This window comes from Pristiophorus japonicus, chromosome 18 (genome assembly GCF_044704955.1).
Source record: "Pristiophorus japonicus isolate sPriJap1 chromosome 18, sPriJap1.hap1, whole genome shotgun sequence".
Classification (NCBI taxonomy): Eukaryota; Metazoa; Chordata; class Chondrichthyes; family Pristiophoridae; genus Pristiophorus; species Pristiophorus japonicus.
This window is the reverse complement of record NC_091994.1, coordinates 48,190,473-48,212,705: the sequence shown is the minus strand read 5'-3', so window position 1 is coordinate 48,212,705 and position 22,233 is coordinate 48,190,473. Positions and strand designations below refer to the sequence as shown.

Here is a 22,233-nt window from a genome sequence, read left to right as displayed (position 1 = left end):
GTCGCTCTGCAATCTCGCGCCGCTCCTGCTGTACCTGCACACGCTCCAATCAGGGACCTCGACCTTGGTGACATCCAATCCAGTCGCCCTCTTCAACCAGCTCGCGTTGCACCTTGAAGTGGTATGCTCCACGCTGCTCCTTTGAAGGCTCCGACTTGCTGATGGTCTTCGCAGCATGGAGCCCGACCCAGTATACGGTGCGGCGGCCCCAACCTGCAAGGACCATCAGTAGGTCGGGGCCTTCAAAAAAGAGCAGTGTGGAGCCCAAACCAGCATTCGACACGGCAGCCCCAACCTGCAAGGACCATCAAGGCCATTATACCATATATAAACAACATAATTTTTCTAAAGTAGCGAACTAAACACTGGGTGCGTTCATAGAGATCGAGAGAGCAGCTGCAGACATACCAGCTCACTGAATATATTTAAGAGGAAGATAGATAGATTTCTAGAAACAAAAAGGCATCAAGGGGTATGGGGAAAAAGCAGGAATATGGTGTTGAGATAGAGGATCAGCCATGATCATATTGAATGGCGGTGCAGACTCGAAGGGCCGAATGGCCTACTACTGCTCCTATTTTCTATGTTTCTAATGTCTTATGTCCCTGTTTTTATACATTTTTAAAGTACAACACGCAAATTTGAATAGGAAATATATGCTCGATATATACCATTTTTACATTTTACTCAAGCAATAGGGGAAGGGCAAATGTATCATGGCTAAACTGTTCCTGCTCTGGTCCACGCACATTTCAGCAAGAATCACTGGACAGCAAACAGGAGCGGCAATCTAATTGATGTCCCCCCCTCCCCCCCCAAACCCTGGGGTGTTGGGGCCAATAGTTGCACTCCAATTGCTAACCTGCTGAGCTCAACTAACTCAGCGCAGACCAGGGATCAATCCGAAGACATTCTCTGCCAGGCTCCAAACCACCGCAGGCGATGCATTTACCACTGATGTTTTAAACACTGGTCCCACTCTGCAGCAATCTTTCTTGGGTGAAAAAAAGTTATGCCCAGAGAGAGACGTCACATCCTAGGAATGCTAGGAGTGATGTGTGAGCAGGAGTGTAAATTTCCCTTGGTAGAGGGAACAACAACCAGGGTACATAGATTTAAAGTAATTGGTAGAAGGTTTAGAGGGGATTTGAGGGGAAATTTCTTCACCCAGGGGGTAGTGGGGGTCTGGAGCTCACTGCCTGAAAGGATGGTAGAGGCAGAAACCCTCACCACATTTAAAAAAGTACTTGAAGTGCCATAACCTACAGGGCTACGGACCAAGAGCTGGAAAGTGGGATTAGGCTGGATAGCTCTTTGTTGGTCAGCGCGGACACGATGGGCCGAAATAGCCTCCTTCCATGCTGTAGATTTCTGTGATTCTATGAAATTGATTTCCAAGCATGAAGCAATGTTTATTTTTACAGTTGTGCTTCACACCGAAGCTTCACTACTCTCCAGTGTCAGGCCCCGATACTGGAGTCGGGCTGCATTTACGCTGTAACTGTAGCCTTAGTGCGGTGAAATCACATCCTAATCACTCATTCTAAATGTGAATCCACCTCGCATATAAAAGTAAGTCAAATTGTTAGCCACATCCACTTACAACAATGGTGCAAAGAACATTAGCAATAACTAAAGCACAAAAAGAATAGGAGTTTACTCTTCAACTTGGTGTTGGCTCACATGATCCGTGTCATTTGCGCAATGGTGCAATCAAAAGAGCACAAACCTCAGTGTAGAAACCCTGGTTACTGTCAAATACTACCCCATACATTACAACCTTGACTACACCTCAAAAGAACTTAATTGGCTGTAAAGCACTTTGGGAAATCCAGAGGTCGTGAAAGACGCTATATAAATGCAAGTCTGTTGCGTGCTCCCCCCCTCTCTCTTTCTTCCCCCCCCCCCCCACCCCACCCACTTTGACAGTACAGTCTAACAATTTTTGAATTGTCATAATTTGAAAGAGAACTTAATGCTAAAAATGTTTGAATCAAATAAGTTTGAATTAAGAGGAGTAAACTGCATACTTCTCAAAGTCATGTCATTAATGTAACCAAACTACTCTAGACAGCAAGCTGCCCAATTTCAGGGGAAATGGCTCTCTACAGAGCCCTTAACCCACAGAGAAGGCGAGCAATAAGGAATGATCAAAGAGCCTGGGCTGATTATATGGCAAACAAGGCAGAGTCATACTGAAACAACAGAAGCAGAGATACATTTGCAGCATATAAAAGACCCAAGATATCCAGGCCTCCGTATTTCTGCTTCAATCAAAGCCTCAAATGGATTACTGCTGGCGCATCAGAATGTACAGCTGGAGCGATGGAGAGAATAGTTCAGCGGCCTACTGAAATATCCACCCACACCTCCTTCTGAAGGGCTGTCCCATGCGGCTTCCATGGCAGTACCTGACCCAACCATTTTGGCGTCTACTCCACTAAGTCGCTAAGGCAAATACACGCATGAGGCCGGGCAGGGCTGCAGTGATGTTGCAGTAGAATTTCTTAGAGCTGGTGGTGATGAAATGATTGGCATCCTACACCATCAATGCAATGTGGCACATTGCATTGGTGTGAATAGGAGCAAGTTTTCTTTCACGATCAATTAACAAGTTGTCCAGTGAAACTAGGATGGAACAGAGATGGTGCCACATTAAAACAGCTGTCCAATTTACTCCCACACCCTAGCTTTCTCCCCCCCCCCCCCCATAACCCTGAAATTTCTTCAAGTACATGTCCAATTATCTTTTGAAAGTTACTACGGAATTTGATTCCATCATACTTTCAGGTAGTGCATTCCAGATCTTAGCAACCCTCTGTGTGAAGAAACTTCTCATTTCCTTGGCTGTTGTTTTGCCGATTATTTCAATCTATGACCTCTGGTTACCGACCCACTTGCCAGAGGAAACAGTTTCTCTTTACTTGCTCTATTGAAACCCTTCATAATTTTGATTATCTCAATTAGGTCTCCCCTTAACTTTCTCTGCTCCAAGGAGCACAATCCAACCTCACCACATAACTGAACTCCCTCATCCCTGGTAAACCTCTCCAGGGGCTTGACATCCTTCCTAAAGTGTGGTGCCCAGAAATGTACACAACACAATTGTACCTCCGGCTGAGTTCCTAACCAGTGATATGAAACTGTATAGCATGACTTCCTTGCTTTGGAATTGAATGACCCATTTATAAAACCAAGTATCCCATACTCTTAACTGCCTGATCAACTTGCCCTGCCACCTTCAAGGAGTTGTGAATGTGCACCCCCAGGTTCCTCTACTCTTGCAACCAACTCAAAATACAGGTTGAGCCTCCCTTATCCGGAACCCTCGGGACCTGGCCTGTCCTGGATAAGGGATTTTTCCGGACAAGGGGTGGTCACGTGAAACTGGATGGTACAAGTACTGAGTAAGGGGATATTGGAGCTGGCTGGCTTGGGGCTGGGACTGCGGCAGAGAGATCATGGGGTGGGGGGGGTAGATCGCGGGGTCAGGCCAGCGATTGCGTGAGTCGGCAGCGAGGAAGGTCTTCAATTTGTTCATGTCGGAGTTCTGCGCATGTGCCACCCGGGAATAGTTCTGGATGAAGGGTGGTTCTGGATAAGGGAGATTCAAACTGTAGTACCATTTAGATTATACTGCCTCTGTCATTTCTCCCAAATTGCATTACTTCACACTTATCCGTATTAAATTGCATCTGACATGCATCTGCCCATTTCACCAGTCTGTCCATGTCCTCCTGAATGAAGTCTGCTACTATCCTGCTCACTATTTACTCTGTTGCCAAGTTTTGTATCATTCCCAAACTTCAAAATTGTACACCCTATACCAAAGTCCGGGTAATTTATATACAAGCAAAGCAATGGCTCCAATACCAAACGATGGGGGACCCCACTGCATACTTTCCTCCAGTCAGAAAAACATCCTTTCACTGTTACTCTCTGCCTCCTATCTCTCCTTAGCCAATTTTATACTCAAGTTACCACCGTGTCTTTAATACCATGTGATATTTTCCAAATAAAGTCTGTTGTGCGGTACAGGGTACTTTGAAAGTCGATATACAGATCGACTGCACTACCTTCATCAACCCTGTTACATCAAAGAACTCAATCAGCTTAGTCAGACATGATTTGCCTTTAACAAATCCATGCTAGCTGTCCCTTATTAACCCACGCTTCTCCAAGTGAGAATTCATTTTGTCCTCGACAATGGTCTCTAGTAATTTTACCACTATTGGTGTTGGACGGATTGGCCTGTTAACAGGTTTATCCCTCGCCCCTTTTTATTTGAACAGGGTGCAACATTTTCAATCCTCTGGCACCACTCCCATATCCAAGGAGGATTGAAAGATTGTGGTCAGAGCCTCTTCTATCTCCACCTTAGCTTCCCTCATCAACCTAGGATGCATCCCATCTGGACCGGGTGACTTGTTAACTTTGAATGATGCCATCCTCCTTTAGCGTCTCCTTTCTATTTTTATCGTCTCCAATATCTCTACTCCCCCCTCCACTTCTGCAACATAAACGTCATCCTCTTTTACAAGACAGATGCAAAGTATTCATTCAGTGCCTCAGTCATGCCCTCTGCCCACAAGATTTCCTTTATTGTCCCTAATCAGCGCCACCATTCCTTTAACTATTCTTTTACTTTTTATTGGTTGATAAAATTATTTTTGGGTTCCTTTTGTTACTTGCTAATCAATTCTCATTCTCTTTTTGCCCTTCTTGCATCCCTTTTTCAATTTCCCTCTGCAATCTGTATTCGGCCTGGTTTTCTACTGAATTCTGTACCCGATGTGACATAAACCTCCTTTTTCTGTTTTATTTTAACCTCTATTTCCTGTGTCATCCAGGGAGCTCGAGCTTTGGATGCCCCGCCTTTCCTCCTTATGGGAACATGTTTGGTTTGTACCTGAAGTGTCTCTGCATTGCTCACAAACTGTTTTCCTGGCCTATCTTGGTTTCCAGTCCTCCTGTGCTGGATCCCTTCTCAAATTTGCTCTCTTCCAGTTGGGTATTTTCACTTTTGAATGTTCTTTGTCCCTTTCCATAACTGCTTTAAACTTAATTATATTAAGATCACTATTACCCAGATGTTCTCCCACTGCCAAACACTCCCTACTTCATTCCACTGAACTAAATCCATCATAGCTTCCTCCCTCAATGGACTGGAAATTATTAGAAACGCAGTTATAGGGGATTCAATAGTCAGGGTGATAGACAGTCCTTTCTGCAACCGCAGACATGATGTCAAAATGGTATGTTGCCTCCCTGATACTAGGGTAAAGGATATCACAGAACGTGCTGTGAGGGGAAAGGAAACAGCCAGAAGTCATGGTCCATGTTGGAACCAATAACATAGGTAAGAAAAAGGTTGAGATACTACAGGCAGAATTTCAGGCACCAGGAAAAGAATTGACAGGACCTCAAATCTCTGGATTACTCTGTGTGCTAGTGAGTACAGAAACAGTGCAGGTGAATGCATGGCTGGAGAAGTGGTGCAGGAGGGAGGGGTACTGGAACCAATTCTGGGGCAGGAGGGACCTGTACAAGCCAGATGGGTTGTACCAGAACATGGTTGGGACCAATGTGCTGTGGGGCAGGGTTTAAATGAATTTGGCAAGGGAGAGGGGCACCAAGATATAGCAGAGAGGGATATGGTGCACAGAAAACTAGGAGGGACAAACAGCAACAGAATAAAGAGAAGAGCAGGAATTAGATGGAGGAAAAATGCACAGCGACTAGCATGGTGTTGGAATGCAGGTGTTAATGCAAGGAGTGCTACACACAAGCATGACAAGCTACAGGCACCACATGGGATTATAATATAGCAGCTATAACGGTGACCTGGCTTAAGCATGGGTAGGGTAGGAGTGGGAACGAAACATTTCTGGCTACAATGTATTCAGGAGGGATGGAGAAGGAAACAAAGACGAGGGGGGGGGGGGGGGGGAGGTGGTTGGCAGTATTGATCAAGGATAATGGCCCAAAAATTGCAGCCTCTCCAGCTGCGTACAATATGCGCACGCACCCGAAGAGGCCTCGCAAATACCGGTTCTCATTTTTAAACACTATTAAAACATTTTTTTTTCATTTCAAAAATATATTTTTTTCTAAAACATTTAATTTAATGCAATTTCTATTCACTTTTTAAAAAGTGAATTTTTTAAAATTTATGTTGGTGCTTTATTTGATTTTAAGGGTATTCTCATTGATAGTATGGAAGCTCTGAGCTATAAATGAGAATACTACATTGTGATTGGTGGTCCAGGCCCACGTGCTCCCAAGATATGCATACGCTCCTGGAAGACATGGGCCCGTGTGCTGGACAGCGCAACTAGGCCTTGGAGCGCAAGTCTACATCGCTCCGGGACCAGTAGCTATTTTCGTTTTTAAAAATTTGCAATTTTCGAACCAATGTTACAGTTTTACAGAGGGACGAAATACTGGAGGGTTCAAAGACTATTTGGTTGGAGTTAAGGAAGAGAAGGAGTTGTTATATTGTTGGGTGTTTGCTATAGACCCCCAAATAGTGAGGAGGAGATAGAGGAGCACAACTATAGGCACATTTCAGAGAATTGTAAGAACTGATAGAACAGTAATAGTTGGGGACTTCAATTATCTCAATATAAACCAGGGTTTTGGGGCGGGGGGAAAAGAGTAATGGACAAGGAGGGTGAAGAATTCCTAGAAAGTGTAATTTACCATGAAGTCTCACTGTTCCCTTCCCCTCACAGAATGCCCTGCACCCAGAGATTTCCTTTTTACCCCAATTTCTAGCATCTCCTCTTATTCCAGGTTTCCAGCATTCAAATGTTGTTTTACATCTAACTCCAGAACACCCGCTATACACCAGGATAACCAAATGGCAATAAAGCAGCAGCCTAAATTAACCAAATGTACTTGGACTGTATTTTTAGAAGCTACTCTTCCCCCACCCCTCCCCACCTTTCCAACAATGGAGAGAATACTTTTTGTTAAACATGGTTATATTATTCTGAAACAAATGTGGAAGAACATCTTCATTTTGACATATATTGCTAAAACACCGTTGTACCATTTTGTCTCAGACAACAGATGCTGCTAATGGAGGATGGCTGCACCAGAGCCACCGGGATTGGAGGAAGGGTGGGCTGGTGCTTGAGGTGGGAATTCCCGACCAGTACATGGCAGCCGAGGTGGTCCGCACCCCTGGGTTCCAACAGCCTTGCTTCCGCCACATTCCCAGGCCAGGAGGTGGTAGCCTTCTCCTCTGCCATATTTTCCATACTTCACTCCTCCTCTGCTTTTCTGTTGCAACCATGTACACCTCCCCTAGAGCCATCTTTTGCTTCTGTACTTGTCTCAGCGTCACTTCATTTTGCCTTGCACCATCGTGTTTGTAATTTAATCAGTCCTTGCCCTATCACTGATCGCGCCCTTTTGTTCTATTCCTGCCCCACCTTTTCCCTGGCCCGCTACTTGCTTAAAAGCTGTTGATCTCTTAACATCTTCCAGTTTTGATGAAGGGTCATCGACCTGACATGTTAACTGTTTCTCTCTCCACAGATGTGACCTGACCGAGTGTTTTCCTGCAGTTTGTTTTTGTTTTCCAGCATCAGCAGTATTTTACTTTTGCTGTTCTGTTGTAATAAGACTTTCCAAAAGGAGACGCTCCCCAAGTATTGGAGACCCAAACACTGAGTAGCTTGTTGCAGACTCATTTTTTCAGCATGAAATAGGAGCCACATCCTTTACAGAATGCTACATTGCTGTCTCCGAGAATTGGAATTAGACTCCAAAAGGCCTCTCTTTAAAAAAAAAACTTCTCAACGACCATGGAACAAATTGCACTGAAAAAATTTAGCTCAACTTTGGGAAATGGGGGTGAAAGGTGAAGAAATACATTTTTTTTTTAAATAAAATTTTGAATAAAGGAATTTAAAAAAAATTAATCTGTGCGCCCCATCAACTCAGCTTGAATACCCAGTGTGTTCACCCGACTCCTTCAGCATTCCAGGGCCAATATTCCCCAAGAAAGGAAAACAACTCTCATTTAAAGCCAATATACTTTACTATTGTGCCAAAACACATTGTTTGACGCTTAGTGCATTACTTCCAATTTGTCCCACCCAGTGACAGACCCGTGACCACCAGCATGGTATTCAAAATGGACTCTGCAGAAACAATCTGAATTGAGTAAAAATCTGTTATAGCACTCCTTTTTACAATTCAAGTAGACATAACAAAATTTACCACAGGCCAGCCATTTCACTTCACTGATATCCTCGTGACGAAACTGGACCTGTCCCCAGGACTCTGCCAGAAGTGTGGTAGCCCAGTGACAGAGCCTAGTCCCTGGACTCTCAACAGTTGGGATTTTATTTTTCCTGCCTCAAGACCCTTCCGCATCTAGATTTCACCCCTCCCCACACAAAAGAATAATTGGATAATTAGAGGGAATAATTCAATGCCAACTACTTAAGTTAAAGAATGCTAGTGCACCACTGTATTGCACCAAGCAATCCGGAAATAATACAAAATACTGCCGGGGTTTAGCCCAGTTTTGTCACTGTGTGTATTTGTTTCACAAAAGGAATAAAGGTGTGTGCATGAAATTCTTACTCTACATTTCAGCAAAATGATTAAATGATGCAAGCTGCAAAGAAACCATTGTTTACACAACAGCATTGACTATTTTCACAGTTTTAAAGTTGTGGCACTTAACTATATGATCCTTGCGCACCTCCTGCACCTTTGCCTGTGTCTCCTGAATACATTTGATAGCCTAATTTCTGACGTTGCTGAAGGGTCTGCCTATCATTTTCGGACACATGGCTAGCCAGCTCCAACCCTCCGACTTTTTGCCCTCGCTTATCAGGCCATGCCAATTGGATCCACGCGTGCATTCATCACATGCACGTTATATGCAACTTCGTGCTTTACAGCTCCGCTCTGGAAGAGAATGCAAGAACTAGGTTCTTAAATTACTACTCTCTCCATGTTCTTTTCCTTAAAAAAAACAAATAATAAAGTTGTCTTCTTCACCTGCCATGGCAGTGACTATTCTTGCCTCCAAAAATAGACAAATACATTAAACTGACTAATCTATACCGGGAAAGAAGTCAGCAATTAACTGTAGTTTATCAAAGTTCCAGGGATTATCTTAAAGCTTAGGTATGGACATCATGCATCAACTATGCAGAATGTTTTGTTGGCAAAGGTCATGACTCCCACAACAAAAGTAAACTCTACAGTATTTAAAAAAAATGCATGGGACTGATTCAATCTTTCTTCAGGTTCCGATGATGGTTGTAAACCCCCTTAGTTTTGCTGTTATGGTTTCTTGCATCATCGGACCCCTCAGATCAGATTACCTTGTATCAGGCATCCATTATATACAACCTTACCCCAAGTCAGCAGGTGAAAACACTGGTTCGTGCCTCTGTAGTGCTTACAGTACGAGTCAGTTCGAAACACAGTAGGGTTTAAAAATTCAGTTTGCTGACTTTAAAGAAAACCTCCTCCATTATAGAACACCGTGAAATTTCCTTTATAATATATAGGCGATGAGTCACCAAATATCAGCAGCAATCTCACACATACATAAACTCAGGATAGGCACTGCAATACAGTCCAACACCTCAATAAAAACTGCAATTCTGGTTGAATCCCATCAACTTCAAAAGTCAAGAGATCAATGTTTAAGCATTCAGGGGTAGGCAACCTTGAAAATCACTTACCTTTTCCAACTTTCTGTGGTATCGTCTTCAAGTTTAACTTTCTTTACTCTATGCATTAACAGGCTAACAAGCCTCCACCAAGTCAGCAATCTAAAAAAAAAGCAGAACTTCAATACTGGCAAGATCAAAGCCATCCTATTCAGCTCATCACTATATCCTCATTCCTGATTCCAGCCTTTTTCCCAACTATTTATTCAGGCTGAATCTCAGTGCTTAACCTGGCGTGACCCTGAAAGAGTCAAACCCCACATCTTATTCCTCACCAAAATTACTTCGTTCAACTGCCTATTTTTAATTGGTCTTGGCGATGAATATGATGGGTCAGGGTGGCTCAGCTGGCAACACTCACCACTGAGTCACAAGGCTTCAGCTTCAAGACCCAAGCCAGGACTTGAACACAAACTGGACTGTCATTTCAGTGCGTTAATGAGGGAATAGCACATTGTCGGAGGTGCCATCTTTCACATGAGATGATAAAGCAAGACCTCCTTTGTTTATTCAGTTAAATGTACAAGACCCCATGGCATTATGTCCAAAGCGCCGGGAGTTCCCCTACAAATCAACAAAAAGTTTAACTGGTCATTCATCCCATTGGTGTTTTTGCGACCTCGCTGTGCATAAATGGTTGTCATATTTCCCAACACGTTTTTGAAATATAAAACACAGATGTCTTGAGGATAAGATGCTATTTAAATGCTAATACAGTACTTTGCTTCTTTCTCCTAAATATCACCAGTCTCCAAACCCCTACCCAATCCCCCGTTCAGCATGCAAATCTTCATGTGTCTTTATAACCTATTGGCTTGATTTCTGCAACGCTCCCCTCACTAGTCTCCTGAGCTCCATGCCTACATCAAATTCTGCTGCTCACATTTGTCACACCTGGTGCGTGCAAACCTCCATTGGCACTGAATCCAAATGGCTTGCCTATGAATCCCTCCATAGCCTCGCTCGTCCATACCATTGCAACTTCCTCCAGCCCTACACCCAAGACGTGCCGTCTAGTCTTCAGACTCTGGCCTCCTTTGCATCCCTTATCCCACTTTCCCTTCTGCACCTTCTCCTAGAGCACTTCCTGGCCCTACACAAACTCTATCCCTAAATCCATCCACCTTCCTACTTCTTCCCCCACCTTCAAACGCCGCTGTCAAACATACTTTGTTCATAGACTTTGATAATTTCCCCTATTGCTGGGCATCCATTTTTGTGTCTCCCTCACTCGAGCATTGAGGCCAATTGCATCACAACACCCTAAACAGAGACTCGCCATCCCCTGGCGTGCATAGTGCTTTTTATCAGATATGGGGTGAAACCGGTGCCTTGTTTCCTTGTCTGGGTGAACACTGATACTTTTGGATGAACAGGGAATTATCACAATATTCTAGTCAATATTCCTCTGCCATCCATCAAAAAACAGATTAGTTTGTCAATTATGTAGTTATTGCTTGTGGGACTTACTCTGCACAAAATAGCTACCATGTTTACCCATTATAATTGCACAATATAAAGCACTTTGGGATGTTTGAGAAATGTGATAAAACAGTGAACGCACAGTGCCACGTATAAAATTTAAATCCATATTACCATTAATTTGTGTATAACTCAAGCTCCTGATGCTTGCAAATCTTAGGGATTTATCCACCTTTTAGGCAATAGTGCCAAGAGCAACCCTTTATAGACCTCAAAGACCCATAAGCTCAACTAAGACTAAGTTGGCTGGACTAGGGAGCCACAGGTTGGACACCCTGTTGTACTTCAAAGCAGCATTGATCTTCAAGATCTTTGGGGAGCCCTGAAAATAATTAGGCAGCAGTTACTATGGTTACAGCTGCACTGACTGCCACCATATAATTGCTTGAAACTGATTGCTCAATTTCCAATGAGCCCTGAGAAAATATCTCTGATGACACGAGTCCTGGTTCCTCACTTTGGTAGAAAGAACAGAATTTTTTTAAATCGCAAGAAACTATTAAATGTTGGTGTTCAGAGATTTAGGTGTCCTAGTACAAGAAACAGAGTTAGCATGCAGGTACAGCAAGCAATTAGGAAGACAAATGGCAAGTTGGCTTTTATTGCTAAAACGTTGGGAGTTCAAGAGTAAGGACGTCTTGCTACAATTGGACAGGACCTTGGTGAGACCACACCTGGAGTATTGTTCACGGTTTTTGTCTCCTTAACTAAGGACTAACTTGCCTGAGACTGTGCAACGAAGGTTCACTTGAGCACCAAACAATCTAGGCTAACACTCCAGTGCCGTGCTGAGGGAGTCTGCACTGTCGGAGATGCCAGCTTTCAGACGAGACGTTAAACCGAAGCCCCATCTGTTCTCTCAAGTGAATGTAAAAGATTCCATGGCACTATTTCTAAGAGCAGGGGAGTTATCCCCAGTGTCCTGGTCAATATTTAACCCGCAATCAACATAACAGATTATCTGGTCATTATCACATTGCTTTTTGTGGGAGCTTGCTTGTGCGCAAATTGGCTGCCGCTTTTTTCACATTACAACAGTGACTACACTCCAAAAGTATACTTCATTCGCTGTAAAGCGCTTTGAGACATTTGGTGGTTGTGAAAGGCGCTATATAAATCCAAATCTTTCTTTATTTCTTTGATTGATTCCTGGGATGAGAGGGCTGTCCTAGGAGAAGAGATTGAGTTGATTGAGCCTATACTCTCTGGAGTTTCGAAAAATGAGAGGTGATCTCATTGAAACTGAGGGAGATTGTCAGGAGAGATGGTGAGATTATTTCCTCTGGCTGGAGAGTCTAGAACTAAGGGTCATGAGTCTTAGGATAAGGGGTTGGCCTTTTAAGACTGAGATGAGGAAGAATTTCTTCAGAGAATCTTTGGAATTCTCAGCCCCAAAGAGCTGCAGATGCTCAGTCAAGTATATTCAAGGCGGAGAGCGATAGATTTTTGGACTAAGAATCAAGGGATATGGGGATAGGGCAGGAAATTGCAGTGGAGGTCGAAGATCAACCACAATCTTATTGCACTGAGGAGCAGGCTTGAAGGGCTGTACAGCCTACTCCTAATTCTTTATGTTGAGATATTATGAAGATTAAATGCCTTATCCCACACACATGGTGACAAGTCATCCAACATGCCATTGACCACATACTGTGTGCTCTTGGAAACCACGAGTCTCCTACTTCAACCAAGGGCTAGGAACAGCAAACATGTTAACAGTAAAATAAAACACGCAGTAGACTTACCAGCGACTACGTTCAAGCATGAAATGACTGAGCTGAGATGATGTCTTTTACGTCATAGTCAAAAACAACTGGACAGCGCAGCCCATGGTATAATTAGATTTCTCAGACAGAATCTGCATCAACAGAAACGAGAGATAATAAAGAGCCTATCCCAAAAAACTGCACATACCCTGCTTACATTAATAAGACTATGGGAGATGGTAGTGGGACCCAGCCCACCGTTTCTTTGGGCTGAAGGAGGAGGCGGTGCAGAGAAGCTGCACTTTATTCAGCAGTCCCAATAAGTAGTCATTCAGGAAGAATGTGCTGCCTTTAGGAACTTCTGAAAGCTGCACAGCCTGCAGTGTTTTTAAATGTTAGAGGGTGTTGCTAAGCACACCAAGAAATAACAGAAACATGTTTCCTCTAGGATGGCCAGCAGAACCTTCTTTTCTCTGACTACAGTGACTATTCCAATATACAGGGAACGGAACAGAAGCTGGAACTGGTGAATACCTAGTATTCTGCCTGTACTATCCGACAGTAAATGGAAACAGGAAAGAGAACATGTGCTTCCTAGCAATCACGATAACTCATTCCTTTCTTATTTTTGTACTTAATTTAGTTCTCTTCCCTCCTCCAGAAATTTCGGATACAACTAAAGAAGCTGGGTAAAGACGAACGCTGGTGTGATATGGTAGTATAGTAGTTATGTTAGTTAGTGGTTGGTTGTTCAGATGCCTGGAGTAATAATCCAGAGCATACGAGTGCTCGAGAATGGCTGTTCGAGAATTTGAATTCATTTTTTTTTTAAATTTGGAAATAAAAAGCTGATATCAATAAAAGTGACTAGGAAGCATTTGGAATCTCAAAAAATCCAACCAGTTCACTGATGTCTTTTAGGGAAGAGAACCTGTCGTCCTTATCCAGTCTCATCATCATAGGCAGTCCCCCAAAACGAGGATGTCTTGCTTCCAAGCAAAAAAAGGATGAGTTCACAGGTGTTTCAATGAAGGACCTAATATTCCAGATCCTGAACTATATCTTGAAGGGTGGAAGATGCCTGTGCGTGGATTTTTTTTTAATAAAAGTGTGGCGGTGGTTGCACACCAGCCACCACACGGACTTGACAGAGCTAGGTCTTGGTCCAGTGACAAGGGTCAACCAAGACTTACCCGGTCTGGCCTGTGTGTGAATCCTGCCCCACACTAATGTGCTTGACTCTTAACTGCCCTCTGAAGCCACTCAGTTGCATCAAACCGCCTTCTCAGGGCAACTAGAAATGGGCAACATATGCCAACCTTGCCAGCGACGCCCATATCCTGGGGATGAATTTTTTAAAAAAGAACTCTCAATCACATAGATCAGGATGGCCCCAGATTCAATGCATAATCTTGTTAGCTGACATCACCCGGTTTGTTGGCAGGGGGGGGGGCGCGAGAATAAAGTCAGACAGGGTTACTGTCCCAGGGCAGCTGGGACCATGAGTCTGCTCCTTCAGAAGAGAAAATTGGGAAGGGTTGGGTAGATATTAGTAAAACCTAAAGTGTGCTGCCAGCACCTTCTATTTTTTAATGAGATTTCCAGCATTTGCAATGTTTTAATATCTTTAGCTTGCATGAGCAGCTATACAGCTGCAGCTTAGAAGAAACTAAAAAGAGTCCTGTTGCCAAGGACAACCTGCTACAGGAAGTCTCCATCTTAGATTTTATTTGGCATATCATGGCCAAGCAGGGATATGCAGAATTTATATCTGATAAACCAAGCACTTCCTGGGGAAATGCCAGTCAGAATTGTTGGTATAGTAAGACAGGATAGGGGGCGAAGGAATGTTCCGAGCAGCTACACTTGTGGGCTCGAGAGCACCCAACACCAACTGAACACCAATATTGCAGATCTTCTGCGAGGCCGTCATTGAAGTTAAACAAAATCCCTTATTAAAAAAAAATTGCACATTTGTTCTCCCACCCAAAAAAATACTTGAGACGAAGGCAGTGTAACAGCAGCAGCACTTTTACACAGATGGCGAGGCCATTTGACCACAACGGGACAGTAAGCTGCAAGAGTCGTTCTCAAATGTCACCGTTGAAAGGTTAGCATACAATCAACCAAAGGGAAGCAAAATAAGGCGTTTTAAAACGAAATGCTGCACAGTTCCATTTCAAAGGCCTGAACAATTTAAAAAAAAATCAAAATCTAGTGTTGAAGGAACTACTTATTTTGAAGAGTTCTGCTTTCAGTACAAATCCTGGTGTGTAATTTGATGCACCAAATAGCTCGGTTACTTCCGTAAATGTGTAGAGCACCAGACCTTTCACCGGTGCACTTTGGCTCATCACCAGCAGCAAAATAAGGCCTCCCCAAATGTTGACATGAAAATCAGTAAACAGACCCGCAGAAAATAAAAACACTGATTAAGTGCATCTTCATATCTAACCCATTACATGCTGGGTGCAGTCAGTGCATATTTTAGCGCAAATCAACCTTAAGATGGCGGGGGGGGGTTGGGGATGATTAGTAAATTACGAGGCTCACGTAATCTCATAAATTAACACTTATTTTTTTTAAATAGTTGGGGTCCCAGCACAGATCCGTCCACTCCCAGCCACACGACAGCAATCTTATAGGCACAAGATGTACATACTGGTTCTGAACTGAATCCCGTGTTACAAATAGCTAAACGCTAAGCAGCGCTGCACAGACAGCAGCAGGGATGCTAACAGGAAAAAGCAGGAAACTATAGACCAGTTAGCCTAACATCTGTGGTTGGGAAGATGTTGGAGTCCATTATTAAAGAAGCAGTAACAGGACATTTGGAAAAGCAAAATTCAATCAGGCAGAGTCAGCATGGATTTATGAAGGGGAAGTCATTTTTGACAAATTTGCTGGAACTCTGAGGATGTAACGAACAGGGTGGATAAAGGGGAACCAATGGATGTGGTGTATTTGGACATCCAGAAGACATTTGACAAGGTGCCACAGAAAAGGTTACTGCACAAGATAAAAGAGCACGGGGTTGGAGGTAATATATTAGCTTGGATAGAGGATTGGCTAATGAACAGAAAACAGAGAGTAAGGATAAATGGTTCATTCTCTGGTTGGCAATCAGTGGGGTGCCGCAGGGATCAGTGCTGGGACCCCAACTATTTACAAACCTATATTACCGACTTGGTGGAAGGGACTGAGTGTAACGTAGCCAAGTTTGCCGGCGATACAAAGATGGGAGGAAAAACAATGTGTGAGGACGACACAAAAAATCTGCAAAAGGACATAGACAGGCTAAGTAAGTGGGCAAAAATTTGGCAGATGGAGTACAATGTTAGAAAGTGTGAGGTCATGCACTTTGACAGAAAAAAAATCAAAGAAGTTGTTTAAATAAAGAAATATTGCAAAGTGCTGCAGTACAGTGGGACCTGGGGGTACTTGTGCATGAGACAAAAGGTTAGTATGCAGGTACAGCAAGTGATTAAGCCAGCCAATTAAATCTTGGCTTTTATTGCAAAGGGGATGGAGTATAAAAGCAGGGAAGTGTTGCTACAGTTGTACAGGGTATTGGTGAGGCCACACCTGGAATACTGCATACAGTTTTGGTTTCCATATTTACGAAAGGATATATTTGCTTTGGAGGCAGTTCAGAGAAGGTTCACAAGGTTGATTCCGGAGAAGAGGGGGTCGACTTATGAGGAAAGGTTGAGCCTCTACTCACTGGAATTCAGAAGAATGAGAGGTGATCTTATCAAAATGTATAAGATTATGAGGGGGCTTGACAAGGTGGATGCAGAGAAGATGTTTCCGCTGATAGAGGAGACTAGAACAAGCGGGCATAATATTAGAATAAGGGGCCGCCCATTTAAAACTGAGATGAGGAGAAATTTCTTCTGAGGGTTGTGGATCTGTGGTATTCGCTGCTTCAGAGAGCTGTGGAAGCTGGGACATTGAATAAATTTAAGACAGAAATCAACAGTTTCTTGAACGATAAGGGAAGGGGTTATGGAGAGCGGGCAGGGAAGTGGACCCGAGTCCATGATCAGATCAGTCATGATCGTATTACATAAGAACATAAGAATTAGGAACAGGAGTAGGCCATCTAGCCCCTCGAGCCTGCTCCGCCATTCAATAAGATCATGGCTGATCTGGCCGTGGACTCAGCTCCACTTACCCGCCCTCTCCCCGTAACCCTTAATTCCCTTATTGGTTAAAAATCTATCTATCTGTGACTTGAATACATTCAATGAGCTAGCCTCAACTGCTTCCTTGGGCAGAAATTCCACAGATTCACAACCCTCTGGGAGAACAAATTCCTTCTCAACTCGGTTTTAAATTGGCTCCCCGGTATTTTGCCCCCTAGTTCTAGCCTCCCCTACCAGTGGAAACAACCTCTCTGCCTCTATCTTGTCTATCCCTTTCATGATTTTAAATGTTTCTATAAGATCACTCCTCATCCTTCTAAACTCCAACAAGTGAAGACCCAGTCTACTCAATCTATCATAAGGTAACCCCCTCATCTCCGGAATCAGCCGAGTGAATCGTCTCTGCACCCCCTCCAAAGCCAGTATATCCTTCCTTAAGTAAGGTGACCAAAACTGCACACAGTACTCCAGGTGCGGCCTTACCAATACCCTATACAGTTGCAGCAGGACCTCCCTGCTTTTGTACTCCATCCCTCTCGCAATGAAGGCCAACATTCCATTTGCCTTCCTGATTACCTGCTGCACCTGCAAACTATCTTTTTGGGATTAAAAGAGTTTCATGCACAAGGACCCCCAGGTCCCTCTGCATCTCAGCATGGTTGTAATTTCTCCCCATTCAAATAATATTCCCTTTTACTGTTTCCCTCCCTCCCTCCTCCCCCCCCCCCCCCCCCAAGGTGGATGACCTTACACTTTCCGACATTGTATTCCATCTGCCAAACCTTCGCCCATTCGCTTAACCTATCCAAATCTCTTTGCAGCCTCTCTGTGTTCTCTACACAACCCGCTTTCCCACTAATCTTTGTGCCATCTGCAAATTTAATGGCAGAGCAGGCTCGAGGAGCTGTATGGCCTTCTCCTGCTCCTATTTCTTCTGTTCTTATGACATCGACTCGGCTTTCTAGCACACCTATATACCAATCATATTCGGAATACCTTCATTTTAATGTCAGATTCAAATGTTGCTATCAATTGCACCACTGGAGTTTACAGCATTCCAGCTTTCAACCTTACTGCATTCCGACTTTGCAAACACTCCCATGGTACTAATACCCCCATTACAGCCCATGCAAGCAGCAGCCATTAAAAAAAAATGCAAATGTAGGGAATACACAAGTCAGTCAGTATCTGGGCAAACAGTGTCTGATGATAGGTTCCATCCACATTATCCTATCTTTCTCCGTCTGATGCTAACTGACCTGCTGTGCATTTCCTGGTCACAAGTAAAAAAGCTTGCTAATCATATATGGAAATACTCACAGGTCTGACAGCATCTGAGAGAGGAAGGCAGGGTTAACCTTTCAGGTCAGTGACTGTCAGAATTTCTTGTTAATTTAGTATTTTGCTTCTTGCTTAATCGTATTGGTTCGTTGTCCTTTGCCTTGATAATTATATTCCACTCTTAGTTGCTTAATTCAAATTATCTATGAATTCAAATTAAAATTGTACAAAAAAAGCCTCCTCTACTTTTTTACTGAAATTACTTAATTCATACTACTGGATAATACATTTTACCCAGAAAAATGAAACTTTGAATTGACAAAGAATGGACTGTAAATCACGATGAACCAGCGATTAATGGTTTTTCACAAAAACAGTATAAGGATTGGTTAGATTTATACGGAGTTTCCCCCCGAAATATCTAAATAGGACCAGATGCATTGCTCCTGCACATTTAGACGCTGCATTTCCCTGAACATAAACTTATCCAGTGACCCATTGGCCACCACACTGGAACATTGGGGAATGATGGGTTATAGTAGGGATGTGCAAACCACAGCTTGTGAGCTACATGCAGCCCGCACACCCTGCCAATCCAAGTCCACGAAAGCCAGCCAACCTCAGATTGGCTCTTGTACTCTTTATTGCTGAATTCTGTGGGACTGGAGGTTTGGAGGGGATTATTTTTGGTAGCTGTTGTCTCCTGGATGGAGCAACCTTTAAATCCTTGGCCAAGCTCAGTTAGAATCCATCAACTGAGATAAATGCAAATCATGCATTTAAACTTTGTAATGTGACCCACAAGGCTCCATGGTAAGTGAGCCTAAAATGCTGCTGCACTTCCATGCTACAGGGCTCTCTGCAATTTATTAACCTGGGCTGAGATGCTAAAGAGTGGAGCATTTCCTCAGGAGGAGGAATGGACATTCCACATGAACACTTCCTGGCTGCTCAATCCCCTGCAGCAGCCAGTTCACAAGCATAACTTCAACCAGTGAAATCACAGCTTCATTAGTCCAGTTTTTTTTTAATTGCTCAATTGAAATGCAAAAAAAAAGACAAGTTAAGTAAAGTCCAGACTGGCTTCATCCCCCACCTCCTTTTAACTCCCAAGGTTTCACTTGACTTCTGACAGTTGAAAGCAGAGCAAGCACTCTACTCGGAACTCCTTCACGGCAAATGAGCCAAAGGTGACCAGCGGAAATGTTGCAAGAACACCTCAAAGCCTCCCTGATAAAGTGCAACATCCCCACTGACACCTGGGAGTCCCTGGCCAAAGACCGCCCTAAGTGGAGGAAGTGCATCCGGGAGGGCGCCGAGTTCCTCGAGTCTCGTCGCCGAGAGCATGCAGAAATCAAGCGCAGGCAGCAGAAAGAGCGTGCGGCAAACCAGTCCCACCCACCCCTTCCCTCAACGACTATCTGTCCCACCTGTGACAGGGATTGTAGTTCTCGTATTGGACTGTTCAGCCACCCAAGGACTCATTTTAAGAGTGGAAGCAAGTCTTCCTCGATTTCGAGGGACTGCCTCTGATGATGACGACAACACTGGCAAAGATTACAGCTGATGTGTTCTTTTAATGGAGCTCATGATGTGTAGACTCATAATCTTGCTTGCATTTGGCCCAAAGAGCTAGAGGCAATGAAACAGAATTAGAGTACACACTGGTCCTTTACTACTTCATTCTCAAAATGAATGTACTGCTTTCCAAAGTTCTCTAGAAAAAAAAAAACTGGAAGTTCCGGTGAGCATGGAGAGAAGTGGATATTTACAAATTCATAGGCAAGGTACTAAAGTTTAACCATCGAATGGAGGCAATAAAGCCTCATCAAAAAAAATGGTGACTCCCTGTTGCCTTCCCATTTCAAAGCACAATGGTATCTGGCCTGAAACAGCTCTCAGCTTATCACCGTGCACGTACAATGGAAACGGTTAACTCAGTGGTTGTCCTCAGCAGAACTTCCAGTTTTTTTTTTTCTAGAGAACTTTGGAAAGCAGTACATTTTTTTTTTTAAGAATGTAGTAGTAAAGGACCAATGTGGACTCTAATTCTGCTTCATCACCTCTAGCTCTTTGGGCCAAATGCAAGCAAGACTATGAGTCTGCACATCATGAGCCTCATTCAAAGAACACATCAGCTGTAATACTGCTCTCATCAGGGAGTCCTTGAAATAATAGATAATAGGGCATACAAGATACAGATTCCTTGGGTATTAGAAGCACTGCAGCCCTTAGACTGCTCCTGCATTCATCTATCTGGAAACAATGCAGAATGGATCAATTAAAAAAAGAGAGGGAGAGGGAATTACAAACCAGTTAGCCTAATATCTGTTGGCAGGAAATTACTAGAGTCTATAATTAAGGATAGAGTGACTGAACACCTTGAACATTTTCAGCTGTACAGAGAGCCAGCATGGATTTGCAAAGGGTCATCATCATAGGCAGTCCCTTGGAGTCGAGGATGACTTCCTTCAACATTAAAAATGAGCTCTCAGATCATTCAAGTCCATTGAGGGAGTTCCAGTCTGTCGCAGGTTGGACAGACGGTGGTCGAAAGTACGTTGGTTGAAATGCCTGTTTGTTGAAGTGCTTGGGTTGTCACGCGCTCCTTCCGTCGTATGCGCTTGATCTCCGCTTGCTCCCGGCGAAGAGACTCAAGTGTTAGACGCCCTCACAGATTTCTCTCTCCCATTTTGAGCGATCTTGAGCCAGAATTGCGCCAAAAATTACAGTTTTCGCTTCGCTACCGTTTTCAGGCCCGCTGTTCGGCCTTTAATTTGCACAGCGGTAAAAATTGGCGTTGCACGAGGATTTGCGGCACAAACCGTGAATTTTGGCAACTTTAGTCCGGGGCCGATAGTGCTGCAAGAGGCCTTGGGAGGGGAAAAACCAAAAAAAAAAAAATTCACAAAGCCCTTACTTACTAAATTGCTGAAAAAGAATTTAAAAATAAAAACTTTAACTTACCTTCTTTGCAGGTCTTCATACAGCGCTGCTGGCAGGGCTGCAATGCAGGTTTTCTCCTGTTAGTATTCTGGGCTCAGAATACGGGTCTCCGAGAGAGCCAAATATCAATCGCAAACGCTGTTTCAGCTGTTGCACGTCGGTGCTCCTCTCTCTGGTGGAAGCGCCACCGCAAAAAGGTCACCGAAGATCCCGCCGACCAGTTTTCGCCGCTGAGAGTAAAATAGCGGCAAAAATCCGGTCGCAAAGTCGGCGAATTTCTAGCCCCTGGAGTACTGTGAGCAGTTCTGGGCACCACACCGTAGGAAGGATATATTGGCCTTGGAAGGAGTGCAGCACGGATTTACCAGAATGATAACCTTCCGGACTCACCAGAATGATAACCTTCCGGACTCTAAAGGTTAAATTACAAGGAGAGATTACACAAACTACTGCTGTAGTCCCTAGAATTTAGAGGGTTAAGGGGTGATTTGATCGAAGAAAGGACACAAGTGCATAGGAACCAGCAGATACGGAGGCAAAAGTCACAAATAGGATTTCCCAGAGCCTTCCTGGATTATTTAATAACTTGCAGATTTTGTTGCATTTAGCACAGAGCATCCTTCAATAGAGTTCCTCCCTGCTTCAGCCCATTTCCCCATTTGAATTGTATATAAAACTACAGCAAGAGCACAGCAAAATGGTCAAACTGAAACGCTTCTGGGAATGTGGGAGCATTAGTGCCAGTGATGGTGTTACCACACACTTGTGGAATATTTTACAGGTCACGTGTGCGCTAGCAGGAACGATCATACAAATAGAAACGTCATCCTGGAATAGCTAAAGCTGCTATGCCATGGTTGGCTTTTGGGTACACTGCATTAAATGCCAGATTACTTAATGCGGAACAAGGCTCCCACCAGTTCCCCGTTACCCCGACCCAGTCACAGCAGCATTCCAGCACAG

General features: G+C 43.7%; 1 protein-coding gene across 4 annotated transcripts in view; it reads right to left on the bottom strand.

Moving 5' to 3' along the window:
* Window positions 1–22,233, bottom strand: part of dpp9 (dipeptidyl-peptidase 9) — a 112,556-nt gene that overhangs the window by 69,987 nt on the left and 20,336 nt on the right. Inside the window, exons 2-3 of one of the 4 annotated variants that reach the window (XM_070859958.1) lie at window positions 12,935–13,047; window positions 9,720–9,809 (exon numbers count right to left, since the gene is read on the bottom strand). In XM_070859958.1, the coding sequence (XP_070716059.1) occupies window positions 9,720–9,775 (56 nt within the window). In that variant the 5' untranslated portion in view covers window positions 9,776–9,809; window positions 12,935–13,047. Of the gene's footprint in view, window positions 1–8,704; window positions 8,932–9,719; window positions 9,810–12,934; window positions 13,048–22,233 lie in introns of those variants that run through there. The other 3 variants (XM_070859960.1, XM_070859961.1, XM_070859959.1) reach the window with 3 other exon arrangements.